Source organism: Carcharodon carcharias, chromosome 14 (assembly GCF_017639515.1).
Source record: "Carcharodon carcharias isolate sCarCar2 chromosome 14, sCarCar2.pri, whole genome shotgun sequence".
Lineage (NCBI taxonomy): Eukaryota > Metazoa > Chordata > Chondrichthyes > Lamniformes > Lamnidae > Carcharodon > Carcharodon carcharias.
The window spans coordinates 130,499,372-130,517,820 of record NC_054480.1 but is presented as its reverse complement, the minus strand read 5'-3'; the positions used below and the strand labels follow the sequence as shown (position 1 = coordinate 130,517,820).

At 44.3% G+C, this 18,449-nt stretch overlaps 1 protein-coding gene across 1 annotated transcript in view; it reads left to right on the top strand.

The window, feature by feature from the left end:
- The first annotated feature begins 331 nt into the window (after nt 1-331).
- Nucleotides 332-18,449, top strand: part of cers1 (ceramide synthase 1) — a 45,554-nt gene continuing 27,436 nt past the window's right edge. The window contains exons 1-2 of the mRNA XM_041205127.1: nt 332-547; nt 13,434-13,593. Of these exons, the coding sequence (XP_041061061.1) occupies nt 332-547; nt 13,434-13,593 (376 nt within the window). The remainder of the gene's footprint in view (nt 548-13,433; nt 13,594-18,449) is intronic.

The following is an 18,449-nucleotide window of genomic DNA, read 5'->3' as shown; positions in this document are numbered from 1 at the left end:
ATTTTGTCGAGCGGGCGAGTGAGAGACTTGGGATGGTTTTGTATCAAGATGCAGACTTGATACAATGAGCACTGAGCAATAAACTGCAACATTCCCGGGAGAGACTTTGTATCCAAGAATACATAATTACATTGTTTAAAGCTGGCCCCTCAGATACATTGTTTCCTTTTCAACCCAAGGGACAGTATTTCCCCCTTCTTGCCTCTTGTCTTGTTGAGGGTGTAAACAGTGTTTCCCTCTTGATTAATTCCCTGGATTAATATTTATATTTTTCGATCAACTGGGGAATTGGCGTTCAATGGAGGCTGAGGGTCGGAAGCAGGTTGTTCGGATGGTGCAGCCCATGCCTGGATATGCCGAGGTGCTGGTGAAAAGCTTTTCTTGTATGAACACTGCGATCGCGGAGTGCAGGGACTGCGGATTTGAGCTTTCTAAACAGACCCTGTTAGAAAATGCCTCCCTCACCGCTACCGAAGGGCTTTTGTTCCTGATTTGTGCTGTGGGGTGGACCCTCCTACGGAAGGCTGCTTCGCGCTACCTTTTCCAGGTCAGTGAGTGAAGGTTTGCGTCCCTCAATATATTTGCTGAACATGTGTGTGCTCTTAACCTAAGAAAGGGTGGGCTGAACATATATTAAGACAGAATGGCTTACAACTCTCTCATCTTTACTTTCTAATGTCTATATTCTCTCTCTCATATTTTCGTCCTTTTATCTCTCTCATATCTTCGGCCTTTTATCTCTCTCATATCTTTGTCCTTTTATCTCCCTCTCATATCTTCGTTCTTTTATTTCTCTCCCCTCTCATACTGTATCTCTGTATATCTATCCCAACTCTCATCTCTCTCCCTCTTTGTCTTATCTCTCTCATCTCTGCTGTCACACTTCTCTAATCTATATATAGATAACTGTTGTTAGATAGATTTACAGCCTATTTAAATCTCTCCATATATGAAACGTGATAAATATGATGTGTATAAGGGGCTATTTCACTTAGGCTTTGAATCAATACATTTATAAATAATTGTGTAAAATATGACCAATAATGTAACAAACTGACCTTTATCAGACCAAAATGCTGGAAAAGCTCAGCAGATCTGGTAGCATCTGTGGAGAGAGAAACAGAATTAATGTTTCGGGCCCAATATGACTCCTCTTCCAGGATTTTCTATTTTATTTCAGAATTCCAGCATCTGCGGTATTTTGCTTTTATCTTTATTTGACCAATGTTGGTGCCCTATTTTTATATCCGATGGAATGTACTGAAGAGCTAGCACTGAATATTTTGGGTAGATTTCATTCTGTTTGACTAAAATGGGCATCTTGGATTGAGATTTGCTCATTGCCTTTTTTTATAACCTCTGGAGCATCATACCCTTTACAATGTAATTCTGTTTTAAAATGGGCTTGTTTCCCCCTGAGGTTGGGGACTCTCAATTGGTATGTCTGTTCATGTGCTTTGGCAAAGTTAGTAATTAGATTTTTATTGGTAGGCAGTTGCCCTTAAGTGGCAGAGATATGTCTGCAGAGGTTCCTGAGGAATCTTTCCCCAGCCAGCACCACTGTGACCCCTTCACAGATCATTGCAGACAATGTCAGGTTTTGCATCCACAATAGGCTCTGTAACTGTACAGTACAGTGAGTCGGAAAGTAAGATAGGGACCAATGTGTGCTTATATAGAATAGCAGTGAGGTGGATTTGAAATAGTCACAAACTGATTTTTGCTCTTGTTTGGTTTATCATGTCATCTGAGCATCTTAATTCATGCAGTGATTTGATGTGTTGAAACATCTGAGCAGGTCACACAATGTGCAGAGGGTCTTGTTACATCTGCAAATAAGGCAGCCATTCTGTCCAGCAACCATCCATAAACAGTGGTGAGATGAAAGACCAGTTTTTGTGGGTGATGTTGAGGGAAGAATGTTGGCCAGGATATTGGGAGAGCTTCTTGCATCTTGCATCTCTTCAGTTAGCAGCCATGACACCTTGAACATCCACCTGAGGATGACACAATGGGCAGCTAGTGGAAAAGACGCACTGCAGGAATTCACCAAGGCTCCTTCAGACAGCACCTTCCAAACTTGTGACCTGCACTGCCTAGAAGGACAAGTACAGTAGGCCCATGGGGAACTTGCAGATGGTGGTCCTCCCTCCAAGCCACTCACCATCCTGACTTGGAAATATTTTGCCGTTCCTTCACTGTCGCTGCGTCAAAATCCTGGAACTCCCTTCCTAACAGCACTGTGGGTGTACTTACACCACATGGACTGCAGCAGTTCAAGAAGGCAGCTCACCATCCACCATCTCCCCCCCCCCCCCCCCCCACCACCACCACCACCCACCCAACCATCCCAAGGGTTCTCTCCCCCACCTTCTACCCCATCCTCTGTCCTCAAGTCTGTTATCTGCCACTGTGAGCTCACCCACCCACCTCCATCTCCTCCAATGTTGGTACCATCCTAAGCATTGTTTTTCTCTTCTAAAATCTTCACAGAAGATTTCCAAGTTCAGCATCAGAAATATGAGATGGAAACTGTACTAAATCAAAACCATTCCAGGGTACATCACTCCCAGAGAAACCCACAAGAGCTATTGTCTGATTATAGAATGGCGTTGTGGTGGTGTTGTAGAAGAATTAGAATATTCATGAGGATAAAGAAAGTGATCTTATAGAATTTAGGACACAGTTCTCAGAGGTTTTGATCCACTAAGTTATTTCCACTGGTTGGTGAATTGGTAACTAAAATTCTTTAGAACCTGCAGCATAAAACAACTTGGTATTATGTTAAAGGCATCATATAAATACATGTCCCAAGATGCTTCAGAGAGACATTATAAAACAAAACCTGACAGGAAGCCGCATAAGGAGATATTAAGGCAGCTGACCAAAGACTTGGTCAAAGAGGAGTGCCTTAAAGGAGGAAAGCGAGGTAAGAAAGAGGCAGAGGTTTAGGAAGGGAACTCCAGAGCTTGGGGCTTAGACAGCTGGTGGTAAAGTGGGGTGATTAAGATCAAGGATACGCAAGAGGCCAGAATTAGAGGAATGCAGAAATTTCAGGGGTTTGTGGGGTTTGTTGTAGGGTATTGGATACTGTTCGGTAGTTTTAATGAATTCTTCATAATCTTAAGATTAACTGGAGGTATTTATTGACTACAAGAGCTATGTATATTTATACAGTAAAGGGTTCAAGCTTGGGGCTGACTGTATGCTTGCTTGTCCACACGGCTCTCTCCAACACTAGGTGTCGTGTCATGTGTTCTCTTAAGTTACTGTGTAGGCGGTACTGTACTCAGTCCCACGTTAACCCTATATGTGCCAGACCCTTATACTGCAGGACTGAAGGAGCTTAGAGATATGAAGTTGTGAGGCCATGGAAAGATGTGAAAACATGGATGAGAATTTTAAAATCAAGATGTTGCTTGACTGGGAGCCAATGTAGCTGAGCAAGCACAGCGGGAATAGGTGAACAGAACTCAGTACAAGTTAGGACATGGGCGGCAGAGTGTTGGATGGCCTTGGGTTTAGGGAGAGTTGAATGTGGGAGGCCAGCCAGAGTGTGTTAGAATAGTCAAGCCTGGAGATGACAAAGGCATGGGTGTTGATTTTAGCAGCAAGTGTGTTGAGGCAGGCAATGTAACGGAGGTGGAAACAGTTGGGCTTAGTGACGGCATGGATTTATGGTTGGAAGCTCATCTTGGGCTGAACCATGACACCAAGGCAGCAACAGTGTAGAACAGCCCCTGACGGTTGCCAGGGAGAGGGATGGAAGCGGTGGCGTGGGAATGGAGTTTGTGGTGGGGATGGAAGATGATGGCTTTAATCTTCCCAATATTTTATTGGAGGAAATTTCTGCTCATCCAGTCCAAGGTGCTGGATAAGGAGACCCACCATCTAGATACAGTGAGGGGTCAAGCATAGAAACAGGCCATTTGACCCAACTGGTCCATGCCAGAGTTTATGCTCTGTGTGAGCCTTCTTCCACCCTACTTCATTCTGCCCTATCAGCATACACTTTTATTTCTTCCTCATGTACTTATCTAGCTTCCCCTTCAATATGTTGGTTGCAGGGCATTTGACAGTCAGTGCATCCAGTTGGAGGGAATACATTTTTAAGGTTGACATGAACTGAACAAAAAGGAAGGCTAGAAGAAGATTTTCTTTAACCTTGAGGGTTGTTAGAGTTTGGAATATAATCAGGAACAGCGATGGAAACAGGATACAGTATATAATTTTAAGTGAAATGGTAAACGTGTAAAAAAAAACATTAATACTTTAGAGAGAAAGAGACTAAGGAGAGAACTGTTTAAGAGAGCTGACACAGACACAATAGGCAAAATAACAATTTTCTTTAAAACGCTCTCTTGTGCTAAGAAGCCCCTTTATGAACTGTTCACCATCATCACACTGTGGTTGCAGCATGTATGATCTACAGAACGCACTGCAGTAAGTCACTGAGGTTACTTCAACAGCTCATCTCTCTCCTGAGAGATGACCACTGAGAAGGATGGAGCAGCAATATTTTGGGAACTCCATCACCACGAAATTTCCATCAATGTTATGCACCATATTAATTTGGGATTATTATTTGCTGCTATCCCTTGATCTTTACTAGGTCAGTGTCTTGGAAATATCTACTTAATTATCTACTTAATTGTACTGACACGATCAGGAAGACTGCAGCAGCCCACCACCTTCTCAGAACCACTAGCCACAGGAATACAGTTTCAGCTGTGTTACCCACATCCTGTGAAATGAAAGAAAGACTTACATTTGTATTGTACCTTTCATGGCATCAGGATGTCCCAAAGCACCTTCCAGCCAATGAAATACTTGTATGTAATTAGTGTTGTAACGCAGGAAACCCAAGAGCAAATATGGGCACCAGGCAAAAGAACTTGCGTTTATATAATGCCTTTTATATCCTCTCCCAATGAAGTACTTTTTTTTTGAAGTGTAGCCAGTTGCAATGTAGGAAACATAGCAGCCATGTGATAATGGCCAGATGATTGGATTTTGTGATGTCAGCTGAGGGGTTAAAACATTGACCAGGGCACTGACGCAAATCCTGCTGCTCCTTTTTTTTTGAATTGTGCCGTGGAATCTATTACATCCACCTGAGAGGGCAGACAAGAACTTGGTTTAATCTTGCTTTCGAAACATGGCACTTCAGGCAATGCAGCGCTCCCTCCATACTGTGTCAGAGTGTCAGCCTAGATTTTGTGTCTCTGTACTCAGGGTTTAACCCACAAACTTCTGATTCAGAGGCAAGTTTTCTCCTTGTTACCCACTCAGCCAAAACTGGCATGATGAATTGTTAAATAGAAAAATATCAAATGAAAAATAGATAAATACTTGTATGAAACAAATATCACAAATGAGAGAGAAAGGGCCAAGATTGAAGTAAACAGGATTAAGGAGACAAACTGAAAATCGCAACCATCAAAGGGATAGAAATTTAAGGCTGGATAGAATGAAAACAGCTGGACAGTCAGTTAATGTGTGAGTCAATTATTTCTTTCCAGTCCCAGCAAGCTGGGAATCTGTTATTGCCTGGCTGTGTGCAATTAACACATGAGAAGCAGGGTTGCTGGGGCTATCTGAACCTCTGTAAAAGTGTTAGCCTGACAGATTGTGCTTAATTCATATTTGGTCATTGCTGGAGATTGTGGGGGCATTCTCCCTACATTTTCTGTGCAAGGCACAAGTCAGGAGTGTGATGGAATACTCTACTTGCCTGGATGAGTGCAGCTGCAACAGCACTCAAGAAACTCAACATCCATGACAAAGCAGCCCGCTTGATTGGCACCCCATCCGTCACCTTAAGCATTCACTCCCTGAACCACCGACACACAGCAGTGTTTACCAGCTAGAAGATGCACTGCAGCAACTCACCAAGGCCCCTTTGGCAGCACCTTCCAAACCCACAACTTCTACCATCTAGAAGGACAAGGGCAGCAGATGCATGGGAACACCGCTACCTGGAAGTTCCCCTCCAAGCCACACACCATCCTGACTTGGAAATATATCTCCATTCCTTCACTGTTGCTAGGTCAAATGCTGGAACTCCCCACCTAACAAGATTGTAGGCATGCCTACGCCATATGGACTGCAGCAGTTCAAAAAGGTGGTTCACTACCACCTTCTCCAGGACAATTAGGGATGGGCAACAAATGCTGGCATTGTCAGCGATGCGCACATCTTGTGAAAGCTTACATTTTAAAAAATAGTTTATAGATGGTGTTATTATTTATTGCCAATACTGAATTGCCCTTGAGAAGGTGGTGGTGAGCCGCCCCTTGAACTGCTGCTGGTATCAAACAAAAGTCCATGTGGTGTAGGTACACCTAAGGTCAGAAAGGAATCCAGGATTTTAAGCCAGTAAGAGTGAAGGAACTGCGATAATACTTCTAAGTCAGGACAGCGTTTGAATTTGAGGGGATTTTAGAAGCATCTGCTGCCCTTGACCTTCTAGGTAATGGAGGTCACGGTCTGGGATGTGCTGCTAATGAAACTTTAGTTATTGTAGTGCATTCTGTAGATAGTACACACTACAGTCATGATGCGCTAGTGGTGGAGGGTTAGAATGTTGACAGTGATGCCAATTCAGTGGACTGCTTGTGTTGGGCTTCTTGAGTGTAGTTGCAGCTGTAAACTTTGGGACTGTAAAGATATACATTGAGAAAATGACAGGATTTGAATACTGTTAAATACAGTAAGAAAGTAAACCAGTCAAACTTTCCTGCCCTCCACTTCTGTGCAATAGAGAGTAATCTGAGCCAAGAATTCCAGTTACCACTCCTGAGACCTGAATTTTCCTGGCTTGCCATTGACTTTGGCCAACTCCACTGCACCCCCAGCCTATTCAATTCTGTCCCTGATTTGAGGAGCACAAAATGTACACACATCAAAAGTTTTGACCTGAGTTTGGTCTACCTTAGCAGGAGGTGCTTTATGTATGTGCACGAATCTACATCCACCAAGGACATGTTTGGCTGGGTGAACAATGGTGAGAAGAAAAATGAATGGTTTGTTATTTTCCTCTTGGAATTGACCAGTTGGGAAGGAACCCTTCAGCCCATCATGCCTGTGTCAGCTCTTTTGAAGGTGCAACCTAATTAGCCCCACCCCCTGCTCTTTCTCCGTAGCCCTGCACTTTTCCAATTCCCTTGTGAATGTTAAGATTAAATCTGCATCCACCTCCTTTTCAAGGTTGTCATTGCAGATTATAACAACTTGCTGAGTTTAAAAATAAAATATTCTCACCCCGTCTCTAGTTCCTTTGCCAATTACCTTATAACTGTCTCCTCTGGTTACTGATCATAAATTCTTAAAATAGGAATTGTGAAGGTTGAGCTGTACATTTTGAATTTAGTTTCTTATATTCTACTCTGGTCTTGCACAAATAAGATCAAGTGTAATTTTCAGGTGAAAGGAGGTTGGACCGAAAGGGATAACTGGACTGGGGCATGCAGATGTAATGCATTTTAAAGTCATAACATTCTATCCAAGAAGAATTGGATTTAATGGGAGTTAGTGGTATAGTAGTGTTGTCACTGAAGTAGTATTCCAGAGACCCAGGGTAATCCCCTGGGGACTGGGTTAGAATCCCACCATGGCAGATGGCTCAGTTCAAATCCAACAAAATTCTGGAGTCAAGCCTGATGATGACGATGAAACCATTGTCGATTGTTGTAAAAACCCATCTGGTTCACTAATGTCCTTTAGGGAAGGAAATCTGCCATCCTTACCACATGTGACTCCAGACCCACAGCAATGTGGTTGACTCCTAAATGCCTTTGAACAAGAGCAATCAGGGATGGGCAATAAGTGCTGGCCTAGCCAGCAATGCCCACATCCCATGAACAAATTTAAAAAAGACGCTGTTTGGGAAGCAGAGGTATCTTTGCTCTATAAGCTGAAGAGTAGGCTGGAGCTCAACTCAGTTTTTAAAAATTTATTCACGGTATGTGGACTTCGCTGGCTAGAAGGTGGTGATGAGCTGCCTTCTTGAACCACTATCGTAGGTACACTCAGTGCTGTTGGGGAGGGAGTTCTAGGATTTTGACCCATGACAATGAAAGAATGGTGATTATGTTTCCAAGTCAGGATAGTGAGATAGTGAGTGGCTTGGAGGGGAACTTCCAGGTGATGGTGTTCCCATCTATCTGCTGCCCTTGTCCTTTTAAATGGTAGTGGTTGTGAGTTTGGAAGGTGCTATCTAAGGAGCCTTGGTAAGTTATTCCAGTGCATCTTGTAGATGGTACACACGGCTGCCACTGTTCATTGGTGGGTGGGGGGAGTGAATGTTTGTGGATGGGGTGCCAATCAAGTGACTGCTTAGTTATGGATGGTGTCAAGCTTCTTGAGTGTTGTAGGAGCTGCACTCATCCAGGCAAGTGGGGAGTATTCTATCACACTCCTGACTTGTGCCTTGTAGATGGTGGACAGGCTTTGGGGAGTCAGGAGGCGAGTTACTTACTGCAGGATTCCTAGCCTTTGACCTGCCCTAATAGTCATAGTATTTATATGGCTGGTCCAGTTCATTTTCTGGTCAAAGGTAATCCCCAGGATGTTGACAGTGGGGGATTCAGTCGTGGTCATGCCATTGAACACCAAGGCATAATGGTTAGATTCTCTCTTTTTGGAGATGGTCATTGCCTGGCACTTGCATGGCACGAATGTTACCTGCCACTTGTCTGCTAAAGTGCCACTACTGGTGGGAGGGTAACAGGTTTACATAGGAAGTACCATTGGAAATTCCTAGGTCCAGCTTTATAATGAAGATTGTTGACCCAAAAGCAGGACAAAAAAAATAACAGCTGAAAGTGTATGGAGACATACGATTATTTAATATCCAATAGATATTCTCTTGTCTGTCTCGATGCTCTGCTCAAGTTTCTAAATTGGGCCTTGAACCCAAGTTCTTCTGACTTGGAAGTACACATGTTATCAACACTATAGGCAGATCTTGGCACCCTTAGTGTAGCAGCATCATTGAGGTTGGCTTTGTCAGGAGACCCTGAGCTAAAAGCATTGAAAAGAGAAAGTCCAGTAATTTATGGTTTCCACTGAAAAATGTATAACTATAACATTAGATTATACTGGAGGTAAAGTGTACCAGTGTCCCTGTTCTCATTTATAATAAATACCAGATCATTAAATAACGGATCATTAATTTTAATCAATTTTAATGAGGCAGCTAGTGTCTTTCATGTAGAAATTTTCTGATGCTCTTTGATGTCGAAAGGGATAGGATCCACCATGGGATAGGATGAAAGATATTCCAAACACATGATGGGACCTGAAGGTATGTTGGATTTTAACACCGATCCGGCAGGACTTTGAGTTTTGCAGTTTCGGTTACTCAAATCTATCTGTGTGGAGGGGGTAGTGGGGGGGGTGGAGGAATTTTCCAGCCCTGCCTGCTGCTGGGATCATCTAGTCCTGCTGAAAGTCAGTGGACTTCTGGCTGGCCCACTGAATCTCCTATGACAGTCCTGCCACGAGGGGGTGGAAAATCCCGGCCTGTAAATAAAGGGCACTTCATAGAGGGTGTGTGTAACAGGATAGTGTATAATGAATATAGGGGATGTTTTGGACTGAAAATAGTGTATAACTGGACACACAGGATATTGCATAGAAGTGAATGGTGTATTGTTTAGCACAGTACTGAGGGAGTTCTAAACTGTTGGAGGTGCTGTCTTTCAGTTGCGATGTAAAACTGAAGCCCCCTCTGGTCTACTTTGGTGGATGTAGAAGACTTTAATGGCTTTATTTCCGAAATACACCAGGGGAGATCTCCCCAGTGTACTGGCCAATATTTAACCCTCAACTTGCATTTATCATATTGCTGTTTGTGAGAGCTTCCTGTCTGCAACTTGGCTACCATCAAACATGCTTGATTGGCTGTAAGCTACTTTGGAAAGTCACGAAAGAGGCAATATAAATGCGGGCCTGTTATCTCTTTGAGTTGAGTCAGCTCTTTAAAACATTAAAGATATCAGTAAGATCTACAGCTACTATTTCTAATGGGAATGAACCCTTCCCAAAACTGATTACGCAAATTCCTGAGCTATGTGTCTTTTAAAACTTATTTTTTGAGATTAGGCCAATGCTAATCGGGCCAGCCTTCATTGCCCGTCTGGAGCTGCCCAGAGAAGGTGGCTCGCCATCTTGAACACTTGCAGCACTCATGGTGATGGTACCATGTCAGGAGTTCCAAGACCAGGGGTGGAATTTTATGGCAGTGAGATTTTGTGTTCCTGCCAAAGTCAATGGAATTTAGAATGGCTCGCCGCATTTTATGGCCCTGTCCCCACCACAACAGGGCCGTAAAATTCTGGCCTAGTACTCGGCACGAATGAAGGATGGGCCCTGCCGTTATTTCTCTTGTTTGTTTTTGTACTTTGGGCGTTTCCCAGGCAACTTCAGAGCCAATCATGTGGTGTGGAACCTCAGTCATGTGCAGATCAAGCCAGTTAGGGGCTCAATTTAATATCTCATCTGAATGAGGGTACCTCCGTCACTACAGCATTCCTTCAACACTGTGAAGTGCCAACCTTGATTAGGTATTAAAGTCTCTCTAATGGAGCTTGAACCCCACATGACCTTTGTGACTCTGAGGTGAGAATGAGTGAGTTAAGGTGGGAGGGTGAAGGTTTCAAAAATAGACCTATAATTACTTCTAAATGATTCCACGCATGGTCACTAGCCCCGTCTTTACATGTGTGGTATAAAAAGATATGAGATCTCTGTGCTCTGTGTATTTTTGCTCACTTGCTGTCAGTGGTGACGCATTACAGCCCTTATCATCATCCAACATGGTACAACGAATGCACATAGCCACTGAGCTATTGATACCAGCCAGTCAGACTGTGCAGGAATTTAGTCACAGCAACCAACACCATTTAAAACTGTCCTGAGCCAGGAGAGTGTTGCAAGGCAGTTCAGATTATGAGAAGGTTGAGCATTTCAACCCCTGGTGTCCCCTCTCTTCCCCCTTGCATGCGTATACTTTCTCTCCTGAAGACTTGACTCTCGCTGGGAGTGGAGATTCAGAGGCATTGCCCATCCTTCAGTGCCTTGGAAAAATGGTCACTTTGCCAGTGCACATGTGGATGCTGAGTATTGGCAGGCTATGCAACTGTAAGGGCCTTCGCAAGTTCACCGCCACCTTCTCAAGGGCGATTAGGGATGGGTGATAAATGCTGGCCTAGCCAGTGACATCCGCGTCCCATGAAAGAAGAAAAAAGGCTATTCAACTGTGGTGCGCTTCAATGGTACGTTCCCGCTGTAGTCAATATGCGGCCGACAGATTTTTATTATTTTCATTTCACGCTTTTCTTCACAGTACATTTAAAAAACAAACCTGCAGGCAGTATGGATAGTAAAAACCCCACCCCAACCAATAGCAGGTTGTTGTCTGCTCACAAGGTGGCCTGTTGGAAAGTACTTGGTTGGAATCCCGGTTTGTGCCAAATTCTCCAATCTGTCAGGACGCTGGCAGGGAGACTTTAAATATCTTCAGTGCCTTAAAGAATCAGGGTTCCCGCTCCTGATCCAGTGATGCCCTTCTGCTGGAAGGTGTACTTCTGCAGACGTGGGAATTGAGGCTCGGTTGTGATGTCCCCACAGTTGAATAGTCCACTAGCACTTAACTGCCAAAGTTCAAATACAAAGAATGGCCTCTTGGGGGGGGGGGCGGGGTGGTGAGGTAATCCCATCACTTTTGGAACTGTACCTTGTCAGGATTCTGAATCCTCCAAGGAAGCTGGTGGGGGGGGAGGGGGAGTTTTGTAAAAAGCCTCCAATTTCTGTCGAGCTTTGTTGTGTGGGAGGACTGGGTCTACGTCAACTCAGTAAGAACTTAATTTATTCCCACTCCTCCTCGCGCCCCCTTAAATGTCTCCCTCTGTTGCATTTGTCACATTCTTTAAATATTTATTTTGTGACCTTTTTTGTAACTGGGTTCGTTCTTTGATAGCTGGAAAAAAAATTAAAGCACTTACCAAATGTTATATCCTTATCAAAAATAGTCGGGATTTTACTGATCAAATCCAACCCCTAGCCCCAACCGCCCCCCCCAACCCCCATGAATACTTGAAAGGGAAAATAATAGACACAATGGGCTGAATGGCTTCCTCCTTCTGTGCTGTGACTTTTGGTGTCCCCCAAGGATCTGTCCAAGGCCCCCTCTCATTTCTCACCTACATGCCGCCCCTCAACAACATCATCCGAAAACACGGCTTTCCTTTCCACATTTACACTGACAACACCCAGCTCTACATTCTCCACCCTTTCTCTCGACCCCTCCACCATCTCAAAATTCTCAGGCTGTCTTTCGACACCCAGTACTGGAAGAGCAGTAATCTTCTCCAAATAAATACTGGGAAGACTGAATACATTATGTTTGCTCCTTGTCACAAACTCTGTTCCCCAGCCACCAACAGCTGTCTGAGGCCAGACCAAACTGTTTGCAATCTTTGGTGTCACGTTTGATCCCAAGATGAGCTTCCAACCTCGTATCCACTCCGTTACCAGTACACAGGAGACACCCGTCTCATCACCCATGCCGCCGTTCACCTACTGTAGTCCTCATCCATATATTTGCCACCTCTAGACTTAACCAATCAAAGACAATCCTGGCCAACCTCCATGAACTTGAGATAATCCAAAGCTCTGCTGCTCACATCCTAACCTGTCCCAACTCCTGTTCACTTATCACCCCTGAGCGCACTGACCTACACTGGCTCCCAGTTAAGCAACGCCTCGATTTTAAAATTCTCATCCGTGTCTGAAAACCCCTCCAAGGCCTCACTTATTCTGTCTCTGCAATCTCCTCCAACCCCACAGCAATTCACCCACTGCACTTGCGTGCTCTTGTAGGCTTCAGCCTTGTGATGGGATGTGTTAATCAGGCTCACTTGTGGGTGGGAATCCAATAGGGAAATATTTTAAAAGGAGCCCTGTTTACAAACTGGGATTGAGAACTACATTCTCCCAGGTTTTCCAACCTTGCAACAGCCTCGGCTACTGCACTGCAGCTAAACTTCCCTCTAGGCTAAAATCCTGGCCTCTTTCGAGAGCCAGCACGGACTGAATAGGCCGAATGGCCTCTTGTGTTGCTGTGACTTTTTTGTGATGAGAGAATTGGGTTTGCCCGTGATGCCTCCCATGGGCAAATAGGCTACCTTGCTGTTGAGATTCACGCACAAAGAGTTCCAATTTGGGCTGGGGGAACGTAGGATTTACCTGAATGTGTAGAGCTGATCTTGCACTCCCCCACCAACCCAGCATGAAATTGCACAGAGAAAAAATTCTGGATTGAGAACGACAACTATGCAGAGTAACCAGTGCCTGAGTTAGTGATCTGCTTCTGACCAGGAGTGGTGACAATTGCCATTTCTCTGTGTGTGTGTCTCTCTCTCTTTTAGCCATTAGCCTACTGGTGTGACCTGCCACCCAGAGATGCAGCCAAAATGCCGGAAAGTGCGTGGAAGTTGATTTTCTACACAGTCTCTTGGTCCTACAGCACCTACCTACTCTTCCTCACGGATTACCCCTTCTTCCATGACCCGCCATCTGTATTTTATGGTACGGTAAGCAGTGTGATTCAAACAGGCTTGATCATAACTGTTGCATTGGTGTGTTTTCCTTAAACATTCTGTTACTTGAGGTCAAGTTGCTCAGTGCTAAGTGGAAGGTAGATTTTAATATCCAGTGTCAGCATCAAGCACTCCCAGGTCTTTCCGAAACAGTTCTTCTGACATGTCCTCCTTCTTCCTTAACCGAGGCTATCCACCCACGGTGGTTGACAGGGCCCTCAACCGTGTCTCCCGTGCATCCGCCCTCACACCTTCCTCTCCCTCCCAGAACCATGACAGGGTCCCCCTTGTCCTCACTTATAACCCCACCAGCCTCTGCATTCAAAGGATCATCCTCTGCCATTTCCGCCAACTCCAGCATGATGCCAGCACTAAACGTATCTTCCCTTCAACCCCTCTGGCAGCATTCTGTAGGGACTGTTCCCTCCAGGACACCCTGGTCCACTTCTCCATCACCCCCTACACCTCAACCCCCTCCCACGGCACCTTCCCATGCAACCACAGAAGATGCAACACCTGCCCCTTTACTTCCCCTCTCCTCACCGTCCAAGGGCCCAAATGCTCCTTTCAAGTGAAGCAGCATTTCACTTGCACTTCCCTCAATTTAGTCTACTGCATTCGTTGCTCCCAATGCGGTTTCCTCCACATTGGAGAGACCAAATGCAGACTGGGTGACCGCTTTGCGGAACATCTTCGGTCTGTCAGCAAGCATGACCCAGACCTCCCTGTCGCTTGCCATTTCAACACTCCACCCTGCTCACATGCCCACATGTCCGTCCTTGGCTTGCTGCAATGTTCCAGTGAAGCTCAACGCAAACTGGAGTAACAGCACCTCATCTTCTGATTAGGCACTTTACAGCCTTCCAGACTTAACATTGAGTTCAACAACTTCAGATCATGAACTCTCTCCTCCATCCCCACCCTCTTTCTAATCCCATTTTTCCAATAATTTATAATTTTTAAAATATATATTTTTTTGTATATTTTTCTTTTCCCACCTATTTCTATTAATTTTTAATTTATTTCCATCCATTGTTTTATCTCCATCTTTTAGCCTATTTCGATCCCTTCCCCCCACCCCACCCCCACTTGGGCTATCTGTCGCTTGCTCATCCTGCTTTCTACCCTTTAATCTCATCATTAGCACATTCCTTAGCTAATATCACCACCGTCAACACCCCTTTGTCCTTTTGTCTGTGACATCTTTGGCAATCTCTTCTTTGACTCCACCTATCACTGGCCCTCTATCCAGCTGTACCTGTCCCACCCACCTCAACCAGCTTATATTTCACCTCATTTCTATTTTTCCTTAGTTCTGATGAAGTCATACGGACTCGAAACGTTATCCGTGTTCCTCCCGGCCGATGCTGTCAGAGCTGCTGAGTTTTTCCAGTTATTTTTGCCTTTGTTTCAGATTTCCAGCATCCATAGTATTTTGCTTTTATCTTTTTACTCCCGGGTCATTGTCGCTCAGACTGAAGACAGAGTTCTCTCTCCATACTTGGTTCAACAACATTAGTTAAACTAATGGTAGATAACCTTAATAAGCTAGAGGGAGAGAGAGGTCTTGAAGAGATGGCTCTTCCACCACTACAACCCTCCAAGATCTCTGCACTCCTCCAATTCCAGCCTCTTGCACATGCCTGATTTCTTTCACTCCACCATTGACAACTGTGCCTTCAGCTGCCTGGGCCCTAAGCTCTGGAATTCCCTCTCAAGACCTCTCTGCCTCTCTACTCTCTCTCCTCATTAAAGCTTGCTTACTTTGACCAGGCTTCGGTTACCTGAACCTAATGTCTCCTTATGTGGATCACTGTTAAAATTTGTTTGATCATGTACCAGCCAAGTGTCTTTGGAATGTTTTACTGCTTTAAAGTTGCTTTATGAATATAAGCCATTGTTGGTACAGAATGAAAAAGGGTTAAGCCCCATTGCATGATGTGGGCAGATACATTAGGTTAACACTCTTATGCAGTTATAGGTGTGTCCTTCAGAAGACACACTGAACCAGGACTGTCCATGTTAAAGACCCCACCTCACTACTTGAAGAACAGGAGAAAGTTCTCCTGGTGTCCTGGTCAATATTCCTCCCTTAAACATTATTCCATCCCTTAAGCTCTCAAAATTATAGATTAACTGGTCATCCATTTTGCTGTGAATTGTGCATACAGTGGCTGTCCTGTTTGCCCACGTTGTGAATCTCCATGCTTAAAAATCATTCATGATCCTCTTTGAAGTATTAGTGATGTGAAGGATACTAAAAAAATACCAATATTCCTTATTGTAATACACCTCTCCCCTTCCAACTCCTCCACTGCCCCTGGAGCTTGTTAAGAAGTGGAATGTTTTCAGGGCACAATTAATGAATCATTGTGTCCTGTCAGTGAAGAGATTTGTTTGTCAATCTGCTTGCTGCTAAAGGGTAGATCTTGTCAAATGAGCTCTTGCGGAAGGTTTAACTTTGTTAGTGTGGGCAGAACTGAGTCCTTTTACAAGATCTTAGAAAAATGAACATCATGCTGACAAACTGTGCAACTAGAGAGGTTCAAATATAATCATGAAAGACCTTCTCCAATTATAGAGAGCGAGCTCTCCTTAGCCCTTTAATGGAACAATCTGCTGGAACAGCCACTCAGTGCCTGGATACAATATCATTTGCAGTGTTACACTATGTGACCAAAATGCTGACTAGGTCAAACTGGAGGAATTAAAGGAGCAATTGTCTGACACGGTAACGGAGGGAAGTGAAAGACCTCAAAAGACTTTATATTCCTCTGACTGGTCCTGAAAACTAAAGATCCAAAATTGTCTATTCCCTCAAATATATATCCAAACACCCAGATCAATCAATTCCACCTCCTAAACCCGTAACCTCTGCCACCTCGAAGGACAAGGGCAGCAGGTAGAAAGGAACACCACCACCTGCAAGTTCCCCTCCAAGTTCCTTCATCATCGCTGAGTTAAAATCTTGGAATTCTGTAGCGTACGGCACTATGGGAGGCCATGGACTGCAGCAGTTCTCAAAAAAAAATTGTTAACAGCATGTGGGCATCGCTGGCTAGGCCAGCATTTATTGCCCATCCATAAATTACCCTTGAGAACTGAGTGGCTTCTAGGCCATTTCAGAGCCAACCACATTGCTGTAGGATGGGTAAGGATGGGAGGTTTCCTTCCATTAGTAAACCGGATGTGTTTTTACAACAATAATTTCATGTTAATTATTAGACTGATTCCAGATTTTCTTTTCTTGGATTCAAATTTCACCATCTTCTATGGTGGGATTTTGAACCTGGGTCTCTGGACTACTAGTCCAGTGATAACACCACTACCCCACCACCTCTCCCTAGTTCAAGCAGAAGGCTCACTACCATCTTCTGAAGGACAATTAGGGATGGATAGTGAATACCAGCCATCTCGGAGACATCCACACCCCAAGAATGTATTATGTTCAGTGCTCTCTGTGCAAAGTAGTCAAACGTAAACTCTCTGCAGCTTCCCTCTTGGCCTGGGATGATTAATCTGGTCTTTATCACGTTGTGGGAGCTTGCTGTGCACAAATTTGGATGCTGCATACATTACAATAACAACTGCATTCAAAAGTATAAATTGGCTGGAAGGCCCTTTGGATTGACCTGAGATCATGAAAGGCGCTATAGAAAGACAAGCCTTTTTCATTCAGGATGAACTTCCTTTTAAAGAAGATTGCTGTGTTGTGTGTGCATGTGTTTGTTTGACCAGTGATTGACAAACTCCATTTCAAGATGAACATTCCCCTTTAAACTTGCAATGGCCAAGAATCTGCAGTGTAAGGCATCCAGTGGTGTCGATGTTGATTTCCTGTAATCTGAGCTTCAGTCTATATTCACTGCGGTGTCAGGACACTGCAGGCTTCCAGCTTTTAAAACGTAAATATGCCTGGCGGCATTGCTTCAATGTTCCACATTGCCAAGGGTGAAATGTGTGGGTTCAAGCCTGCAAGCCCCCCTTCCATGAGTTCCTGATCCCTGGAGAGGGGGCGGGCAGTGTTGGCGAGGTACCTGGCAGGGAGGGATTCTTGCACACATGCATTTTGTAGCAAAGCTGGAGAATCCTGGATGGCTTTTTCTCCTGTGCCCAACCCATGGTGCTAAAGCGAATTGTACGTCGACTGGGTTAAGATCAGCAACTCAGCAGAGTCTCAGGGGCTCAAACTTTAGAAGTCTCTGCTTTGAGGCTGAGCTGTAGCCAGATAAGCCACCAGAAGAGGGTGCTCTGACAACATAGAAGCAAAGAAGGAGGCCATTTTGCCCATCATGTCTGTGCCAGCTCTTTGAAAGAACTATCCAATTATTATAGAGCTATTCACTCCCCTGCTCTTTCCCATAATCCTGCAATTATTCCTTTTCAAGTATTTATCCAATTCCTTTTTGAAAGTTACTATTGAGCCTGCTTCTGTTGCCCTTTCAGACGCTGCATTCTTGATCTCAACTTACTGGCGGTTTTATCAATGAGCTTAAATCTTTGTCCTCTGGTTACTTGTCCTCCTGCCAGTGGAAACTTATGTTTAACTATTGGTACTGCCGATTAACCTTTTAGAGGTTGATAAATACTCGCAAAGGCGCAGAGGAGGTTGAACAAGGTGCTTCGTTTATTGACTGCAGTAACTGAGCTAACCAAAATAACCATGGACTCTGTCATCCCACAATGCCTGGCTGCCAAGTACGGCAAGCTCAATAATACATTTAATACATAACATATTCCTCCCATCTTATTGAAAATGTCAGTTCAACAAAACATTTTCTGGACTAGGGAAAGAGGGTAGATTGCCTTTATGCCCGCTGAACCCATCTCCAGTCTCTAACTTTA